Source organism: Clinocottus analis, unplaced genomic scaffold (genome assembly GCF_023055335.1).
Source record: "Clinocottus analis isolate CAN_PGR_092001 unplaced genomic scaffold, fCliAna1.0.p SCAF_9, whole genome shotgun sequence".
Lineage (NCBI taxonomy): Eukaryota > Metazoa > Chordata > Actinopteri > Perciformes > Cottidae > Clinocottus > Clinocottus analis.
In genome coordinates this window covers 13,267,527-13,289,245 of record NW_027176251.1, presented here as the reverse complement: position 1 = coordinate 13,289,245, position 21,719 = coordinate 13,267,527, and the positions used below count along the sequence as shown (strand labels likewise).

The 21,719-nt window shown below is 43.7% G+C and overlaps 1 protein-coding gene across 1 annotated transcript in view; it reads left to right on the top strand.

The window, feature by feature from the left end:
* crppa (CDP-L-ribitol pyrophosphorylase A) overlaps positions 1 to 21,269 on the top strand; it is a 39,120-nt gene extending 17,851 nt beyond the window's left edge. The window contains exons 9-10 of the mRNA XM_068569933.1: positions 4,052 to 4,183; positions 20,291 to 21,269. Of these exons, the coding sequence (XP_068426034.1) occupies positions 4,052 to 4,183; positions 20,291 to 20,395 (237 nt within the window). The 3' untranslated portion in view covers positions 20,396 to 21,269. The remainder of the gene's footprint in view (positions 1 to 4,051; positions 4,184 to 20,290) is intronic.
* Positions 21,270 to 21,719: the final 450 nt, after the last annotated feature.

Genomic DNA, 21,719 nt, shown 5'->3' with positions numbered 1-21,719 from the left:
AGTGTATAAAGAGCAACTTGGTCTGTGTGCTCTGGAAGTGAAACGCGTCTCACTGTCGTTTCCCACCCTTTGAGTGAACCTTTCTTTGCGCGTTCCTGAATACAGACATCTGGCGCAGGGCAGATTGAGTTTCTTCGAGGTACATGTACTACACCGAGCCAATCCTTGTCTTTTTTCTTTCTTCTTTTTTTTTTTACACTTGTGAAAACGTCACCTGTAGTCCGCCTCATCTCCCCCGATGAGCTCCGTAGCTGTCTGGAAACCGTACACCTCCGAGGAGAGCGCCGCAGCTCGGCCTCGCTTTCCACTCGCAGACAACCCCACCCACTGACGGAGTAACACTGTCTTAAGAGCTCACAGAGGAAAACCCGAGAACAAACTGATCAAAGAAGAAACCTCTTTAAATTTGGAAAATTGTCCTCTTTGACTAACAGACAGAGCAGGTACCAAAACAATGACTCTACCACAAACGAGTCTCAATCACTGCAAATGGTACGCAACATTACTTCACTATAAACCCCCGATCTTATTGTACCAAGTTTTCAATAAAGATTAGAACCATACGCACACACACATTCCCACATGTAATCACACAGACTGAAGCTGGGTTATAGTGGGATCGACTCCCTAAAAAAGCATCTCAGGGTTCCCACAGCTCCCAAACGTGTTTCTGCTCCTCAGGAATTGTATCGTATGGAACGGCTTGGGTCCATGTTGACTTCCTCTCAGCCGACGTCATTGACCCACACGGCAACATTGAATATATACAGTAGAAGAAGAAAAGGGTCGTCACGTCATTGCGGCACCGTTTCTAATTTTGCAAGTACCGGTGTTAAAAGTCAACATTTACAGAGGCAGATCAAATGTGACGACCTGCCGATTATAAGACACATAATACTGTTGGCTAAAGTTAGCCCTTCAGGACAAACTGTCAAAGAGTTAATGATGAATAATATTCAGAGGGAATAATGTTTGCCAGCTCTCACTGTTATTGTTAAGAGGTGCCACCAACTGCCTTTTTATAGGACCGTTATACCAGTGTTGCAATGAACTAAGTTAACATTGTGTGGTTTGTTTAGCTAACGTTAGCCAGCGACATCTCTGTTGACATTATAAAATCGTTAACGCTTGTAAGAAATACTCCTTGTGACGGTGTAAAAGCACCAGAGGGAGAGCTGCAGTGTTTACAGCCTTACACACACACACACACACACACACACACACACACACACACACACACACACACACACACACACACACACACACGGCTCGACAATATTGGTATGAATGTAAATCACTGAGGCAAACTGCAGGCGTTGTATACGACCGAGTCCTTCATTTACCTTATTTTGACAGGCTCACCAGTTACAACCTGAACCATTATGACGTTTATCTGGTTGAAATTGCAGCCTGGTCTGGTAATGGTTTGGTTATGTATCATGATGCAGCTGCTGGATCAGGCCATTATCTGTTTGGAGACCAATGACCAGGAAAACAAACACATTTGCAGTAGATAAAAAAAAATTATGTTTTTCTATCCTTTTGATGGAAACATTTTTCAGTCAAATGAGAAACCACCCAGATCTGATGGTTTATAGAGGGACTACAGCAAAAGCTACCACGTCTGTAAAGTTTAAGGCAAAGAGTGATTAGAGGAAAACAATCCATTACTATGCAGTTTACGTTTCCTTCCCTATTTAACCTGATTTCATGGTCACGTTACGATGTGTGTGAACTGTCTGAGAAGTTGTGACTACGAGAAACAAGAGGCAGCCTCCGAGTTTCACGGTTATAAGTGATGAGGCTTAGGTCGGCACCGACGTGTTCGTCTTACCGTTTTTTGTTTTTAGCAGGTCGGCTGCTGTTAGATTGCACACGTACCGCGTTATTTATCGCGGCTTTGATCACATGGAAGCGATCAGTGGAGGCGTAATTGAGTTTGAAGTGTCGCAGGTAGCCCGGAGGGCAGAGAAGCAGACTGGTTGATGGATGTTGGATTCAAACAAAGAGCCCCATGTTGTTGATATTAGCACCTTATGTCTCGTGTTGTTGGGCGTCATAAATCTGTGATTGATGTCGGTTCCAGGAGTTTTTTCTATTATGTGGCAGACACCTTTTTTTCTTAGTAATTGCCGGTTAAAACAACATGTCGGGACACATCAAACATATTTCTGGATGACGGTTTAACCACCGAGCAACAATTATTGTATTTTAGAGGGAGGTAGCATTTATTTTAAGGGGGAAACTAAGTTTGAAGGGTTATGAACACTTAATATACAAAATAAACAAACTGAATCCTGCTTTTAACGCCATTGTGTCTTTTAGTTGGTAAGTACTCATTGTAAATGTGCAATAGTGAACTCTACCTTGTTTGTTGTTTTCTTGTATTGGGACACCGTGTCATGCATCAACGGTTAAATTAATAGTTGCAAATTTGCTTTTTAAATGTACCTGCTGTCCTTCTGTGGACATCACCTGCTACGAGCAACCACATAGCAAACGCCAGCTCTAATAACAGAACATGTCTTGTGGATGCATTTCGTTCTGGTCTTCAGAGGCTACTGGTGGGAGGAAGGTTTATTATTTCTCTTCTTCTATGGTGGATGTCCTGTGAGGCTATTAAAAAGCCATCATGCTCTCATAATGAGGAACTGACTCCAGAGAAATCTGACATTGACTGCTCCTGTTTTACATCCCCCGTAACATTTTCAACACTCTGTACTAGTCGCTGTATAAATATCAGAATGTATTTTCTCGTTGTAAATAGCCAAACATGCACTGTACAAAGTACTAAACATCTCCAGTGGATCATTTGTACATTTTGTTTTTCTACAGTTCGGTGGTTCCACTGGTCGCCATTTTTGCTACTGGGAATAATAACTGCAAAGAACTTGCATTGGCAACTGGGAATAACTGGGGAAAATTTAAGCCTTTTTTCCTTTGTGCAGTAAATCAAGTCTTCATTTTCCCGCGAGGTTGCAACCAGGTGGCGGAAAGAATTGCACAGTGAAAACACAGATGGTGTCGGTGTTATTTTGCCATAACATTGTGCAGCTCACATTAAAAACGTGTCTTTTTGCCCAGGCGGCAAACTCCACTTCTAAAAAGTGCAGCCAATTTCGAAGTGCCATAAAGTTGCATTCTCTCTGGTGCACAAATAAATCTGATTGTATAGATTTTTGGTCGCCTAAAAAATGTCTTCAGTCTTGTGTCACTTCTGAATGCAAAAAGCAAGATGCAGACGCCCAAAATGCAGAACTCAAGGCTTCAAAATTGCAGTTCACGTGCCGATGGTTGGCGTCACCGGGACTATGTCCACTTCTACAGTCATTGTGCCATTGCCACTTTAATTTTTTATATATTAACCCAGTTGTCACAAACACTTTAAATATCCTGGACTTTTAAATCCTCTTAAAGTCCCAAAGTGGAAATTGTTGTGTCACGTGTCATTTTGTTTTTTGGAGTGATTTAGTGTTTCAGACGACTCGTAGCATGAACAATCACCCTCCAAACTGAATATCACCTGTTGACGGCAAACTTCTGATTGGTATTCAGGTATCCGAGTGATAATTGCATGTTCGGACACATTTAATATTCTCCAGACTGCCGCATCTTTTTTAAGAATATATCTCAAAATAATTGCAGTGACTAAATCTTGAGTTAAGTTCCTGACAGCGGGGCGGTTATGGACATCGGCTACATTTTGGATTAGGGATGACCCGGTAATGTGAACCTGGATGTGTCTGGATCACGCTGCTCTAATGAGGGAAAATAACCCCCCTGAGACCTTCCTGATTTACGGCTGGATTAGAGAATCAGGATTTCCTCAGACAGGACTGTGCATCAACCGACCTCTGTGGACTCTCGGCACAGCAGAGTTTCTCTGAGCGCAACCTTAGACAAACAGACCTGCTGAGTTGCAACATGTTTAAACAACTGCGTCAACAATAAGCTGTACTTGCTCCAAAAAAAAAAAAAAAAGGCTATAATTGCTGCTCTTGTGAGAGATCCTTTCTATTGGCAAGCGTTTGATTGGCTTTTGTTTTTGTAGGTGCATTTGAGTGATTCCGATGAGCTGTCCGTCAGCGTGAGAGCGGCAGAGCCGGCGGCGATCATGGACCTCTCCTCGGCAGCTAAGCTCCGAAATATTCTCCTCTACGGCATCCAGCTTCATCAGTCAAAGGTAAGCTCTTGGCCGTTCTTTCTTTTCCCAAAGTCGACTCGAGTCGCTGTGCTGCGAGACGCCAAACAAAACAGAAATGTCTTTCAGGTGTCTTGTTCCAGTGACTTTTGTCATGCTTCAGGCGTGCGTGCGTGTGCGCAGAGGGGTGAGTCTTTAAAAAAAAGTATACGTCGATGTGTGCCCGTAAGTGTGATTTAGAGGGATGGATATAAACTTTTCACGTGTTCATATTGTTACAACTGAACGCCAGAGGAATGAAAAGGACGCGGAGGCGCTTTAAGTCGAAACACAAACTACAATACTCTGCATGTGTTTTGTAGGGCGAACCCAGGCGGCTTCTGCCGAGTGACGCCGATGCGCGAGTTTCTTAAAACATGCATTCTCTCTACGGACCAGCAGGGTGCGACTCCTCTGGTTGTATAGAAGTCTATGAGAAAATTACTCTACTTCTCTACTTCGTTCTTGATTTATTCCCTCAGTAAACATTGTAAACGCAAACGTATGTCTCAATCTCTAGTTTCAAGTCTTCTTCAATACAACGTGATGTTCATTTAGTAAGTTATGGTCCATTTCGAGTCAAATAGACCATAGAGCAGGGTGTGCTTTAGGGCGGGGCTCCCTTGTAAATGACAGGCGCTGCCGCCATCACAGCCGTACACGGCGTCTCTGTGTCACTCCTCTGCTTTCCAAATATGGTCACTTCGGTTCCTCGGCTATGAAAAAAACAACATGACGATGTCTGTAATCCAAGATGGCGCCGATGAAATCATCAAATCAAGGTTTGATATCGGCAGTCCACAAACCCAACGGGTGACATCACGATGACACCGTCCACTTCTGAGCCTGTGGTCGAACCTCCTCCGTTAAGATGTTTGTAATGGGAATCCGCTGCTGAAGGACCGCCAGCCAAGCGTGTGCCGGAGTCATCCGGGTGGATGCGGTTGATCTGAAATCCACAATTGACTGCTCAGTAATTATAGGATTATACGAAATGGAATAATTCATCCAGTACAATGAGAAGTGTCGGGATTCTTGCTACCAATACAGTCGTGTCATATCCCAACATGCGCGGGCGCAAACCGAAGAAGGGTGCTGAATATTCATGGCGTTGTTGGCCTTCAATGTGACATCCGTTGTGATTTATGTTCGTGACTGACAGCAGCAGCGTGATGGAGGAGTTTTCCTGGCAGCTGCGTCACTTCACAAATCAGTCGTAAAAGCCTGTGTGCCTCAGGTGAGGGGTACGGCAGAAGAGAACAGTGAGCTGGAGGAGGCTTCGGTCAGGCATTCAGCATCACGCGTCTCGACCCTGATATCACAGCGTCGCCTTATTCAAAAAAAGATGCTTTTTATGTTCTCGGCGCTGCTGGCCCACACGTGAGTCTGAGTCCACTATCGGATGTTGGACATCACGGTTTCCTTCTGAATTATGGAACGAATGCTGTTAATTAGTCATCCTGCTTGGACGGAGAGAGAAGGGGAAGGGAGTGGACTGAGATGTGTTCACCATGATAAAATGCTTATCATTATGAGATAGTGAAGCAGCAGAATACAGGCTTGCATAAATCACTGTTAGTTATTTGTTATAATGAAGATAATTCCTCCCAGATGGCCTTATTCATACTTGCGGGGATGCCTGCCAACACTTTCTCTGTCTGCCGTTTTATTTCTTTGGCTTTTGATAAAAAAAATTAAAGATCTGACGGCAGGCAATAATGCACACAAATATTCTGGCAATCAGTGTGATTGGTGAAAACTGTATTAAATCTGTGCCGATTGCTTTTTTTTTTTCTCTCCACGGTGTTTGTTGCTTGAGTCAACACAGCCCTTTGTAAACCATACACATCTGAGATGGCACTGTGATTAAAGGAGCAGAAATGTAACCGAGGCACAGCTCTGCTATCATTTTGTCATGAAATTCCACACTTTGAACATCCAGAGAAACAATGTTATTTTTCAGATTGGGCACATGAAGGCTGACGTGTGTGTTTTCTCCACGTCAAAACAGCCTGGATTTTTTTAATACGTTTTTAATACGTGTTCTTCTTCTTTGACATTCAACAGCCGTTTTGTATCAATAAACTCAGTTTATATTGAGATGTTACATCCAATACATATTGTAGTTTAAAATAAGTGCTTATCCATCTAAATGCAAATTTGTTAGTGTGATTTTTTTTTTTTTCTTTTTCTGTATGTGTCGGGTTTTGTGCACTGATACACCGGCTTTAGCTGGACTGAGAATGAAATTACAGAACCCCAAAGTCAATCTGTGAATCTCTGACAACGTAATAAACCATGACATTGTGTTGATGTGAAAACATTGACCATATTCGGGCTGTCCCCCTAAATGTCATCAGTCAGGAAGACCCGGAATCGACTCAACATTTATTATTTTCTTTTGCTGCGTCGTTGTTCACAAAGCCAAAGGACTTCACACATCGACTGCTATTATTATACGTCAAAAAGGTTTGTCCTGCCTTTTTGTTAAGATTGAAAGAAATAATAAAGTTTGTCTTCTCGACTCGGACTGAAGAGCATCTCAGGCACAACTCAATCTGTTCAGCACAATGTGATTGGTCCAAAATTAGCCAAACTACCTTTTAGCCAGCTGCTGGCGCTATGATTTAATAACTGAACTATAACCGCACACTTGTACTTTCTCTAAAAATAAACAATATATAAAGTGTGTGCAGGTGTTTTGAGTTGACACAAACTTGGAAGGTAAGGGAATTTTGTAGGCAAGGTGAATTTATATATAAATCAAAGAGATCATGTTTCAAATAATTTACACTTTGCTGAACTCTCTGAGGTGAGGTTTGAAGGGTGACGTCGTCCCAGGGATACAATCACTACCCGCAGTACACAGTACTTAATTCATACTTTAAATACCCAAAAAAAAAGTAAGTTAGTTGAACATCAGGCGATCATTGTAGAAATGCCGACCTGGGTACATTTTGTGAGAAATGTGCTCGGTTTTAAGCTTGCTTGTGTTTTTCAGACGTTATGTTTTTGGAATGAATAATGTTTACTTTTCTGGATTTAACTGCAACGTTCCGAGTACTATTACCAAGACATGCTGCCGCCAGATTTTAATACTTTAATATTATAATCAAAGCTGCATGTCACTGGAAATATATAGAATCCAGCAAAACATCCCCCCTCACCCTCCCCAAAAAAGCACATGTCCCAAAAGCAAGGAGGCCTAGCCAGAACCAGGTTTTCAGACACTCTGATGCTCAAAACCACTACCGCCAAGGGAGCTTTACTTACAAAACAACTGACAGGATAACAAGGTATGACATAAATACTTTGTCTGTTTTTAATACAAAACCTTGTTAAAGATGTTCCACCATAAACTCTGAGACTCTTTTTGTTCCTCCCTAAATGATTTCATTCTCTGCTCCGACATGACACCAGTTCGAAGAACGACCATTGAGGACATTCATGCGCCCCTCGCCTCTCGTCGTGCATCACTCCGAGCAACCGCTGGACGCACACCCGCCTCTTCCGAAAAGTACAACCATTCGGCCAACCTAATTTTAACCTCTGACGAGAGAGAATGCATGAGCGCATGGAACAGCGTTCGGCTCATAGAGGTTGGGAAAACGATCCACCTCATTGACCTTTAGTGATGTCTTTTTGGATAAAAAAAAAAGAAAGAAGTGGATTCTCTCAAACGAGGCCTGACTGTGGTTTCACGTTATTCAGAGGAACACTGAACCGTGGAGGCACAATGCATCCAGCAGCGTGTCGCTGTGCGTGCCACTTCGCTTTGTGGAGAAAAGAGAGGGAAATGTAGTCACGGGCAATAAACAGCGGTCGCTCTGGGGGGGAAAAAAAAGGACGTGGTGATCAAAGCACTTCTATAGCGCCTCTTTCCGTTGTGTGTTTGTTCCCTCCGCGAAGAGGCCCACGAGCCAAACATCGGGATGCGACTGTGTGAAAACATCAAACCTGAAGACGGTGGCTGAGGGTACGCAGACACCGGATCTTCGTGAACTGACTCCATGTTGTGAAAAACGGTGACGGTACACGCTATCGGTGTCTGCCGCGGCGATAGGAAGTGTCATTGGATCCCTCCTCGCACAGGGTCCTGGCGACTTGTCATCCGCTGAAAAGGGAGTTGTCACGGTGATATATGGGTGTTGTAATCCCTGCAGTGAGAGCCCTGATGTTTACCCAACCCCATATTTCCTCCTCCTCAAAGAGCCCGGACCGGGAATCGTAAACCTGAGAAGAGATTAGCCGGCCGGGGAAGAAAAGAGTGAGAGAGAAAGGAGAGGAGGGAAGGAGGGGGGGAAGAAAAGGAGAGGACTCTATAGGTCTATTCTCCCCTACCTGTTCAGATCTAGGTCTGAAAGGCAGACAGGTGAAACCGAACACGAGAAGCTCTCGCGGTGACACTCGTGGAGTTGCACCCTCGCAGGGGTCAAGGAGCCCAGGAGGGACCGTCGTCCCTGTGGGTTCCGCACACTCCAGGCTTTATTTAGCTGCATCAAAGATCTTAATGGGGAGACACAGCATTGCATGGAAGGAATCGAGAGGCTACACAAAATATTATTTAAAAGGAACTCAAATTTGATGCCACCGCTAGCTATTGAGGCTAACACGCAACGTTAGCATACTGTATCGGCTACATTACCATCTTTACTGTATCCCAGCCGCGGGGCGATCTCATGGCGTCTTTTTTGGCTGCATGGTACATGGATCTAAACTCAGAGCTTTGACATCATGTGCAATGTTTCATCGGTCAAACGTGTAGTTCCGGAGTTGGCAGATTTGCTCAAATCGAGGTCCGTCTGACTATGAACAACGTCCTCCGCCTCCACAAATGTTCAGCAGGGGTGTAAAAGCTTTCATAAGAATCCACAAATCAGTGATTTATAAATTTGTATTTGGAATTGAAGTCTGTGCTTGGTGTGAAGCGGCTTTAGTAAGAGGCTGTTTAGTATTAGCCAAACGCAAACGCCTGGATACGAAGGACCTCACAGTGACGATGTCAAACATGCTGCGTTAATAGTTAATATTAAAAATGGAAAATTAACAGTTAATACTAAATAACCCATTTAGCTTGTTAGCAAGCTGATATTTGCAAATCAGCAATCAAAGAAAGTACTGTTGAGGCTGATGGAAATGTCACTCGTTTTGTTGATATTTAGTCATGAACCAAAGGATGGACCAATTTAAATGTTGACTTGTTACTGTAATTAAATATGAGGGGCTGTACCAAACTTTATATCGTGGATTTGGGGATATTTCACTAAAGAGGTGAAAACTTTGTCCTGCTGGTGGCGCTAGACGAGCACCAATGTCAGTGGAATTCATCATTTGGGGAACATGAATTCATGTAGAACATTTCACGGCGATCCGGGAAATTGTCGATGAGATATTTGTGTTTGAACCAAAGCGGTGGACCGACTTGACATTTCTATCCCTACCGTAGAGCTATTATGGCTGAAAAGAGAATGTTTAAGTGAGTTTATGAAGTCATAAACAATGAATCACTGCAAAGTTCCATAACCGGAATCTGGCCCTTTTTGGTTAATTCCCGTAAAATGAATTACACACTCCTGGGGAATTTTCTAAATTAAGCGCCAAGGGAAAAATGATTTCTCCAGAGGTCTTTGTCCACACTTTTTTTTAATTTATTTTTTTACTTTTTCACACTACATCTATCCGGCGACATACTCAGTTTATCCTCTTCAGTGGTGAAACCCTACCAAGCAGCCAAGTCTCTTGCTGTGACGCTGAAGTATTTGCACCCTGGCGGGGTCGAGGGAGATCAGGTATGGCTGCCGTCTCCGCTGCCTCAGCACACTGTTGACCTTTGTCTTGAGTAAATCCAACAATGACCGGTGTCATATGTTCTGGGATGAATGAGTGTTGGAACCTTAAATGTGCTCCGATAGTCTATCTCTACTACGAGATGAATGGGTGTATTAGCCTTTTTGGCTCGTCTAGTCTAATTGACAGCCGAGGAGAAGTTTTAAGAAAGAAGGAAGGAACCTGTAACAGACTGAATGTCTGATAAGTAAATGAAAACTTTTTAGAAAGCAGCAAAGATAAGAAATCACGTGGCATTTCGGGAAGCTGTTTTCGGCTGACAGACTTGGGAAGTTTTTCCAGGTCATCCACTGAACTTATCGTCCAACATCCACCCTGCCCCTCCACCCAGTTTCCCCCCGCTGTTTGCTTAAGTACTTGTCCTTTTAATGATAATTATGTCTTAACTTTTATCCAAAACCCCTTGGAAATGTGGACGAGAGCACTTGGCTTCCTCGGTGGAATCCTGACATCTCTATACAGACAGAAGCCCCCCCCCCCTTAGTGATGTATTTGTAGAGTGTTAGGGTCAGGGCCCTGGGAGACACTCGCACTGCCGCAACATGTGCAGGATATCACGCTTGATCTATCGCGCTCCAGATGTGTATCGGTATGATGCGAAACTTGACCGCCGGAGTTTGGCTCAAGGAATTAGACATACCAAAGCGGTGTTTACTCAGCTTTCATTTCTTCGATTAAAAAAGACCAGCGAGCGCACTGTTCGGGCTGATATGACTTGATTTGGAAATGGCATCTAAAGAGAGAATTAGTGTTACAAAAGACGGTGTGTTCTTTACGCAGGATTGATGTGAGCCAGCTCTTCACAATTGGTTGGTTAACGTGTGTTTGTGTTTGTTTTGCCACTTTGATTTTTCAGCTGTTTCTGACCACCCACAGAGTCCTGGTTCGAGTTTTCGTCCAGCTCTTCAGGTTGTGTCATGGATGAGCCCGGCTCTGCAGGGATTACGCTTTTATTCAACAGGCCTCATCAAAGACTGTTTTTTCGGGTGCTCACTTTCCTGCTCTGCTTGTGTTTTTGTTTGCAAGGGACCTCTCGATACACATGCTTGTCTGACTGGGTGTGGTGGAAAATAGCTGCGGAATAGCACACAGTGGACTCAGACCAGGGAAAACACCACCAGATGGCAGATGGCCCAAAGCGCTGGTAAAAGTTCAGCTCAGGCTGGTAAATGTATTTGCTCCTCCAGTCACTTGGGAGGGCCTGTACACCTCTGTCACGGCTAAACAATCCAAACTATTTTAATAACAGTTTTATTTTATTTGAAATCCTTGTCTCCAACAAACCCCCAAATATGTTTCTGAATACATTTGAGGCGGGAAATATGAAAAGCAGTACCAGAGTCTTTATTCATCTGATCTGTATGTTGCGAGCTTTCGGCCTTTTCTGATGGACGGACCCTCATTTTCATTAAATGGAGGTTGATTCATGATTATTCAGCGAATAGTCGGTCAACTTGCCGAGCCGCGTCGGGAACTCTTGCTATCCATAAAAAACCTAACCATATAAAACCTAATCGGATCCGTCGTCTTCTACGTCTGTGGATTCGCTTCATCTCCAACACTATTGTGAGTTGGCTCAATGTTGTGAACCATTGCATCGCAGAATCTCTCCAGATATCTAGACCCATTGAGGAGTCTTCTTGGGAGCTACAGCCAACACAGCAACACAACGTGGTTCAAGAACCCCGACGCACTCATTGGGGATCCCTCCTGATCGCCGGTAGTCATGCGGCGTGTGAGTGAATTCAAACCACAACTACAAGACCGGTGTGAACTTTCCAGATAACTTATGACTTTGATAGTTTTGCAGTGTGAACTTAGCTAAAATGACAAAAAATGTGCTATCCGTAACAAATACCAAATCTAAATTCCGTGGTTTAAAGGTTGAAAACCATTGACACGACCCTTCAGCAACACTGAGCGGATGTTCGATGGGGCGACAGTAAGTGTTTCACATTTTGTGGTTTAGAGCGACAATTGGCTTCACATCTAGGAAGAAGGTGTGGCTCACAGTATGGCTTCAGAGCCGTACAACCACGAATCAAACTTTTGTTTGTTGGATTATTGCCGAGATCAGACTGAAAGCAACACTTACTTAGTTGACTGATTTAAAAAAAAAAACATTTTTTTAAAGCAAATACGGGCGGTGAGTTTTGGGATTTGGGCCTCGATTCCAAAATCAAATTTCCTGCTCTGTTGGAAAACCCCAACTGGAAGTTTATTAAAACATAAATAGCCACATTTGAATGTAGGATTCAAAAACGTAAATCTGGTCTGGGATTTTAACGTCTTTGAATGAATCTCCAGGTCATGAAGCGTCATGTGAAAATGATTTTCCGTCACGTTTTTCTCGTAGCGGACCCTTCTGGTTCTCACACTCCATCTGTCGAGCCACACGGCCGGCTTTATCCCCCCGATGTTTAGTCTGCGGTACACCGATATTTTGACAGCAGTACAAAAACAGTGTTGCACCTATGTTTGTATGTTTGGCTGCGGGCCGACTGTGATTACGATCTTGTGCTTATTAAGCGTGAAAGTGAGGGCACTAAGCCTCAGCCAGGGCGTGCATCGCTGAAACCCCCGGCTTTTTAATAAATATCTTGTTTTGTGAAATGCTCCTGCGCCTGACCTCAGATGGCCTGGGATATAGATTGTATTTGGCTTCTCTTGGTCGGGTGTAAGGGATACAGTGTGATAAGTAAATGAGGCATCAGTGTAGGGTGTGTGCATTGTTGAGTCTCTTTCTCACCGAACATGTGGGATTTGGTATGTCCCAGTTCATAAATCCCACCCATGCCTTCATGCTTTCATACCTACTCAACTAAAGAGCCATTGTTCTGCCTACTGTTTTGAGGTATATGTCTTTCGGTGAGTTGATTTCAAACAAAGTCATCTCTCATCAGTGCATGTTTAGAAAAAGAAAAGTTCTCAATGAGGTTATGCAGCGGAAATACAGCCCCCCTCGATTCAGGGGATGACTTCTCTGGAGAGCAGAAAGAGAAGTAGTACATTGGAAGTGACTGACATACTGCGATGTTTGCCCAGCGGACGCCCCTACACAGGATATTTCTCAAACCCGCGTTGACAGCGCTTTCCCAGTGTACCGTGAAAGGGTTGTGTGGCAGCAATTGTTCTCTCAATAGAGTCTGAAAAGCAGTTATCAATGCATAAAGTTCACCTTTTCTGTGGCTGGAAAGTCTGAGGGAACTTACAAAAGTAGGGTGGGGAAACTGACTTATTCATTTTCCTCCATTATGATCCCTTTCAGATGAAGTGAGGCGGAGTGGGAACGACATGGGTATCTAAAGTACAGACAGGCAGCCAGTGACACTAAATACCTTGCACAAATTCAATAAAACACATTCCCAGAAGTACGAAATAATGCTCATGTCCCTGTCATCTCGGTCAACTGCAGCTCTCAGTCGTTCAGTTTGGGATCCAAGCTCCTTTTTATATTTATGGCTGAACTTTCAGTGTAAGGATGATGTATACTCTGAAGGTTGTTACGACCAACACTCAGCAGTAAATATTACAACGGACTGGATCTAAGTGTGTGGAGGTATTTTCTCCTCTCTGTGGACTTTAATGTATCTCAAGTACCAGAAGGGACGTTGACCACCTTTGATAGATCGCGTCTCTTCCCCCCCAACAGAAAAACTGCAACAATATTCTTCAACATAAGTACTTTCCCTTGTTATATTTGAGGATTTATTGTTGGATATATCACAGCTGAAGCCAGACATTATCCAAACCCACATATCCTTTTTAATTTATTTATTTTTTTAGTGGCGAACGTTTCCGATGTTTCAAAAGATACCAAACATGTCAGACTGAATTTGCGTATGAAATTATGCAGAAGGCATCCAGAAGAAGTCTATCCATAACAACATGGAGTCTCGGGTTTGAATGTTTCCCTCGTATACCTGGAACCAACAGCTGAAGAATCAATGTGATACTGTCAGACGGAGGGAAATGGCGGCTCCTGAAAGCTGCTGAAGGAGTTAAATGCAGGACCTTTGCTTGCAATTGTCTATTTTCTCTCTCTGTGGTTTTCATTGCACTAAATGAGTCTCCGCAGCACCTTAGCGGTGTTAGATTTTGCGATGTAATCAGAATTTTGGACCAGGCCAGTAATTGGACCTGTTGCCCTATTCGCAGTTTCGCCCCCAAGCTACTGCCTGCCTGTCTCCAATGATTCACGGAGGGCAGCAGGACCACAATACCCACTCGGGGACGAGCTGTCAGAAGCTCTGAAACACTATCCCCTCTCCAACCAAAGCGCTTGGGTGTCTTTAAGCTGTATTGTATCACTCTGGATTCAACACGCGGGTCATTTAGGGAGAGTTTTTTTCTGAGAAAATGACCATCTATTAAAAGGGCAGAAGTCGGGGGTAACCCTCAGTTCACGCTGGATGGATAGCAATGATGCTGCCCTCAAGTGGTGGATACAACTAAGAGGACTGCAGCACCCTCCTGTCACAGGCAAAAACACAGGGATATAAAAAAAAAAGGCCATCAAAACATACTAAATGCTCTTGGTTCTGGTAGCTGGTGTGACTCTAACAGATCTTTCCAGTTCTCGTGGCTCTGTGCCAAGCTTTTCCATAAGCTGTTTTTCAATTCGGACCCAGCACTCTTGGCGTTTCATGAAGGGAACCGAAGTGGAAGCCCTCAGCAGCAGCAGCAGCCGCCGCCGCCGTCCTCGGGCCGGGGATCTCGGGAGAGTGACGGAGGCATACAAATTGTCACCGTTAAAGGTCCTAATTGCCTGAAACCTTACAGCTTCAAAGCGGACTCCTCTTGTGTGGCAGAAACTGCTGCTGCTGCGCGCTCCTCTCAGGCGGAGAGGGTGATTGCATCTGTGGCATTAAAGAGAGAGTTTGAGGTGCGTGTGGTCTGCTGAAGCTTTCCTGCCCCGTTTTCTCCATCCCTCCCCCCCCTACACACACACACACACACACACTTTCTGCGTTTCAAAGACCTGTCGCCTCGCGGCTTGTCAAAATCCTCCCTTTTTTAAACAGTAAGCAAAAATGGGAGCTAATGATTGAAGTTCCATTCCATAAACTTGTGGTTGGCAGTTTGGTATAACAAGGCTGTTGCATGTGTTTGTAGGTTCGTACACATGGGAGTGATCGAGAGCCTTTTGCTTTTAGTTACTGCCCAGTCCAATGATTATATATTGCATTGTTTATGTAATAAAACAACGCTGTCACTTAATTTCAGATCAAGACTTGTAGACTGATCCAGGTTCTGGATACATGAAGAGTAAAAAAAAACAAACTGAACACCCCTAAAGTCCCCAGTCCTCTCTCCAACTATGACTCGTATCCAGTGGTATTTTCCCCCGTGATACCAGTTCATATATTGTTTGCGAACAGTCTCTATTTATAAACGTGAAATATGTCAAGAGAAACTATATAAATGTCATTTCGGCCACCGAGGGATTGGACGCGTCAGTAATTGAAGTAGCAGAGGCTCTGCTGTCAGTGGAAAGAAAAAAGGAAAGTGTTGTGTTTCAGAAAATGTAAATGTGTTGCTTTCCCATTCAACATGGCATAGATTACTGGTGATGGCCCTTCCACTAATGTGAATAAACGATGATACTTTTGGCTCGTGCAGCCTTTAAGTAGGGATTTGTGGCGGTTATTCATTATCAAGTGGAAAGTTAGTTCCCCTCATGTCTGATAATAGGTACGTTAATCTCGTGAAAAACGCTTTTTAGAGCAGAATGAAATAAAATTCTTGCGACTGCACTAAAGACTTTGGCACACGGAGGGCTTTCTGTCTCTGGAACATAAGAGGATTAATTCCTCACCGTAAACAGGTGAGGAGCGGCTCAAACCGCTCTATGAATCAGACTAATCTGCTCGCTCCAGGTTTTTAATCTCGCGTGGCTCCAAACGCACGACTCCAGCTCTGTTGGTCTCAGCGCTGCCACCACAGGGAGAATTATTCAGCCTTCGCAAACTGGTTTCTCCCAAGAAAGATCTGCTGGAAGAGACACTGGGACAGAGACCTGGAAGACGAAAGAACCACTGGAGGAAATGTTCTGGAGAAATGCAAACTCCTCGTCCAGGGTCCGTTCCCCGGTGCACATGTACGCGTATGTAGTGTCTTCCCACTCCGTCTGTCCTATGCGTGCACGCTCTGTCATGTGGCCCAACACGCGGGGGTCTTCGGGGACCCGTGACAACGAGCCGTCGGGTCGTTTACTCCCTCCTGGATGGTCCTCGGTGGAAAGAGGAGACACGGCATCGGGTCAGGAGGGATGCCAGCGCCTTCACTAGAGCTGTGAACGATGATCAATCAGTTCCTGAGCTCACATATAGATTTCTGCCTGAAATAATTTACATGTGTAAATATCTCTGAAGCCTTTTGAGTTTGTTGCTGTTCAGTAATTCTACCCATTTTTCTCGTGCTTTTTTTTTTTTCTTCTTCTTCTTCTCTCCACCACATTTGAAGCATGAGTGGCAGTTGTGACGACTTCAAGCTGTGCCACGAGTCAATGAAGAGCTCAAGTCATATTTGCGTTCCACTGTGCAGGCAACTACTTGATTTAATAATGTTGTTTTTTATGAAGCATGATTCATATTTCAAAGGCCAGATATCTGGGGTGGAAATAATTCAGCGTTTGGGCTCAGAACTTTGATCCTCCTTGGTGATCTCCACTTGCTTTTTCTGACTTTCTCGTGTGCAAACCCAAGTGTGTTTTTGTTTTGTTTTGTTTTGTTCTGCCTATAAGAAAAGCAGACCCCTGTAATAGAGTCATTAGCTGTGGTTTGATTGCCGTAGCTGTCTTCAATATGCCCGAGACACCGGGGGTTCTCGTGACTTTCCCATCGTCCTCGTCAGTGCACTTGGGTGGTAGTCGCCCGACGATCGTGCTCGTCACATTCATCATCATCCCCCCGTGGTGTATTAGCTCCTCCGAACACATGCAACATCTCAAAATGCTTTCCGTGCAAAGACGTAATTTCTTTTAGATAGCGATCGGAGGAATGCTTTCATGCTAATGCTGATGGTGTGTAAACAATGCAAAGATGCAATTAGACGTCACGAGGACGCTTTGATTTTCCCGCGCCGAGCTCCTGACTGATCACCGATCACTGATGAACCTTTGCATATTTTCTGAGGATCTGTGGCGACACGGTGCCATCCGCGGCTTTCTGTTGGCTGCTTGCAGATGTGCTGGAGCTCCCCGGCGCCTCATACTTGTGATTAAGCCACAGAACAATGAGTTGGGTACGCTCTCAAGAAAAACAGGAAAGCCTCACTGCTCCATTTCCTTTTGATTTGTCAAAGATTTTTGCCAGTTTTCGATCTAAATAGCAGATTAAGAGAAGGCCGAGCGCATGCCTCTGGAGCTCATTTAAAGCGATCATATTTTGATTCCATCTTCCTTTCTTTTTTCATTCCTCCTCGCTGCTTTAATCAACGAGGAGGCTGGAGTCGCTGATCTGTACTCCAGTTCCCCCTTCTGTCGGCTTGGTGTGGAAAATCCATGTCATCCGACTCCCCTCCTCCGCTGGTTCTGATTAGGGGAGGAGTGCTCCGGGAGTTCTGGGTCCCGGGGTCTCTCGCTCGTCATTAACCACGGTCAGGCCCGATTCTACGCTCATCGCTCTCGCACCTCGTCACGTTCCCGTCCAGTTCCTGGACTGACTGCGGCGTTATAGGAGCTGGCCGGTAAAGTTTGGCTATGAGATGGGAGAGAGAGAGAGAGGAAGGAGAGAGATTATTTTTCTTCCTGGAGTTGATCACACACACGCCTCCAAATGTGTGAAAACTGCTGACACATAGTTGTAATGCGAAAAGCACTTGGAAACCAGACCTGAAGATACTTTTAATAGGATGTTCCATATCACAAATCAGGGCTATTTTGTAATTTCAGTAGGATTTATTTTTAATATACTTTTACGTTCCTCTCTGTGGATGTTGGGACATTAAAAGCTTTGTGAAAATCCTTCTAAAATTATTTTATTTCCCTCCTAAGCAAACCTGGCTTTAAAGAGCTGGCCGATGAAATCGGTCGCCGACCCAAAAGAGTGTCAGATTGGTCCGTGAAGTCAAATTCATTCCCGTTTTATTGGATAACGATTTACTTCAGTTTTCGGAGTTATTGCCATCATTTTTTGCGTCTGTTTTGATAATGCGCAATCGCCAAAGTAAAAGGTGTTTTTCACTGCAGATGCTTTGACATCTCCGAGCAGCACAAGTTGTAAAGGTTTTTGCTGTTGTCCATCCTGACTCACTGTCACAACTTCCTAGAAAACCCAAATGGAAACGAGAGGTTCTTCTGTCATTAGTCACTCTTGCACTTTTCCTGAAGTCACAGCCGGTGGAGGTGCTAAAAGTAAGTGAAACGGGGACGGACTCACCAGTGGAACAGGTGGAAAAAAGAAAAACAAAAAGGTTTAACAGTATAAATTATGACCCAAACTGTCACCCTTCAGTCATTAACTTCAACATTTTGTAGTTCGTCTGGTAGATAGAAGTCTATATAAATGACTCTACTTCTCTCTTGATTTATTCCCTCAGTAAACATTGTAAACTTGAGTTTATGTCTCAATCTGTAGTTTCAAGTCTTCTTCAAGACAGCATGATGTTCATTTAGTAAACGAAGGTCATTTCGAGTCAAACGGAAAGACATAAAGGTGTTTACGCTCTAGGGCGGAGCTACCATGTGATTGACAAGCTGTCCGTGTTATTATCTTAGATCTTGAACCCTTTCCCTAATAATGGCTTTTTCAGCATTTGGTTGTGCTTCTGCAATAAACAAGAAAATGCCAAACTCAAATCTTCAAAACCGTAGTCAACAAACCAGTGTGAAGACGTAACATTGACTATACATCTGTGTCTACGTGAGCTAACATCGCTCAATTAACATAGCATATTGGACAATATGAAGCCTGCTTTTGTCTTTGTCTGAACTATGAATATTGACTGTAAATCTGCCACAGTTTTCATTTCAAACTACATCCGAGAGCTAAAAGCTTAGCGTACAATTAGTTTTCCAAAACTGTGGAAATAACAATTTACAGATCATGTAAGTGTAATGTCTTATCATTGTGTGTGAAACATTTGCTCGGAAACCAAAATCTATCCCGGGCCTTTCTTTCCCTTCTTTACTTTGGTCCACATCCTGTTTCTTTTTTTGCTGTGTGTTCTTTGTATCCTTTTAAAAGAGTCCTTTTAAATATTTTTTTATATGTTCTCCCTCATGCATGCTGCTACATCAAAAGCGCTGTCGAAAGCCATATTAAAGTCCGTGATCCATTTATGCAAAATGTTCAGGTAGAGCATGAAGCATAAATCTACGCAAGGAACAAGTAAGAAAAAAAGAAAAAGTAAAGTTCCTTGAACTGCAGTGCCTTTGAAAGATGGAAAACAGGTCATTCTTAGCCCTCATCAAGAAACTAAATCAAAGTAGGGAGTCGCCAGGGCCCGAGGAATGGAGTCGGGGGAGTAAAAACCATTAAACGTGCATTGTGCAGGCGGTGTGCTGAGAACAAAAAAGAAAGAAGAAAGAGATACAGAAGAGAGGAATCACGAAAGCAAAACAACCACAACACTAGAGTTCGCCTTTTGAAAAGAAACGGAGAATGTCTTCGGTGTGGTTTCGCGTAGATCGGTCCAATATCATGCACCAACGATCTCAAAGCAGGCCTCGTGCTCCACAAGCTTCAGAGGAGTTGACATCAACACACATTTGTGAAAGGAGAAAGTTAATTGTGTGGCGCCCGCTCTCCCTCCCCCTCGCCCTCTTTTGGTAAATTGTTTCCGTCTGTTGATTTGAACATAAAATAACACGGGAGTCACGAAAGAAATCCTCGATTCCTCAACAAATTCTGCGTGTCTCTGACCTGGCCGAGAGCATCCTTGTGGGGACGTCTGAGTCCAGGGTGTCGTCATTTCAAAAAGAAGAAAAAAGAAAGAAAATGGCAGCTGATGCTAAATTTTGGAACCTTGCCCACTTCTGTGGAGATGTTCCTGGTGTCACTTACTTTAGCTATTCCTTCAAGTGGAGCGAGGCTAGTCAGAACTGGCCGCTGGTGTTCAAATAAACGGATGACTCAGACGGAGTCGTGACTAGTGGGACAAAAGGATAAACGTGAACAAATGTGAGTTTGCGTGGAGATGTCTTGCTTTGTTATTGCAGGATTCTCTACCATGAGCTCACGTAATGAGTGTCTGTCTGTAGTTTTATGGGACCTCCCTGTCTCTCCTCCTCTTTCTCTTCCTCCCCTCTCTCTCTCTCAGGACACAGAAGGTTGGGAGAGGTCATTGTCGAGGGTCGCTGAGCTCACGTCAGCTCTGATCCGGGAGAGGAGCCCCGCCCTGGTGGGACAGCTTCTGCAGGCCTGAAGGGAAGCGGCAGCAAAGAAATCCCCTCGGAGTAACTCGTGAACACTAACACGGTTTCTTTTTCTACCCATCTCTGATTCAATGCCAGTGTAAAGGGGCTCTCCAACTCTTTAAGTGTGCAGACTTTCACGCTCCGGATCCCATAATGCAACAGTTTCCTTCCTGGTAAACACCCACATCTTTGGAACATTCAAAGTCAAGCTCCTCTTCGTTATAATCGAGCATCATTTAAAGGAAGTAAAAGGTTGAACATGCAGTCACGGCCAGTACAAAGTGTCTTTATATCTGCATGGATCACTAGATGATGCCCTCACTGAAAAGTATTCAACACATGCCACATGTCCACTTAAAAGGTATAATATGCAGCACTGATTCTCGGTATTTGCTTTCTCTGTCGGCTCATTGACAATTTTTCCTTTTTTTTGACAAACACCAACGAGCAAATTGCTGCATATTCAGGTCTTTGCACACTGGGAGCGTGACGAATAATCAACACGAATATGCTGAATACTCTTTTTTTGCTTCAGAACCTTTCTATCTGCAACGATACAACATTTTTTCTGCTACATGTTTTTGTTTATTTGATTCGCTTCTCTCCCATCAAAAAGGTGTGGCGGTGTTTTTAGAAGTGAAAGCTGCTGTATGATGTATTCCAAACGTTTGAAGCTTTGTGGTATTATTAAAGACACCACAACATCAACAATCATGTAAAGATTCAAGACATAGGGCCTATACAAAAAGAAGAAATTAGAATAACTCTTATATTGTGTCCTAACCACTGCTTTTATTTCTGGATTAAAATGTTAATGACTGATATGTATTGAGGTGCTTATATTTTTGTACTCCATTAAAAAAAATGCTGATTTAAAACGAATGTGGCGTTATAAAGATGTTTTTTCATATTGTAGGCAGAGTGCTTATTTCAGAAAATGTTCTTTTGATTTTCATGGAGAAATCCCAAACTATTTAGATCTCATACCTCAGTAGTTGGAGCAGGTGCACCTCCTCTAACGCGTCCTCACACAACTCATCAAAAATACCCGAGAGGCTACAGGACTAGATTCAATTTGTAAACATGTTTGGTGGCCTAGAAGATATGAATCGAGAAGTAGTGTGTCCTCGTCCATGTTGAGAGCCATATGGAGGCAACCCCTCGATCACAGATTGGCTCTGAAAGTCTTGAGAGGAAATCGCATCCAAACTGAACTTAAGGAAATGAATTTGAGTAAAAGCACTTGTTCCACCTCTGGAGCAGAACTGAATATGTGATGATCAAGAGACATTGAACTGTGTTCCTGCAGGTGACTGCAGCTGTCCTCAGGGT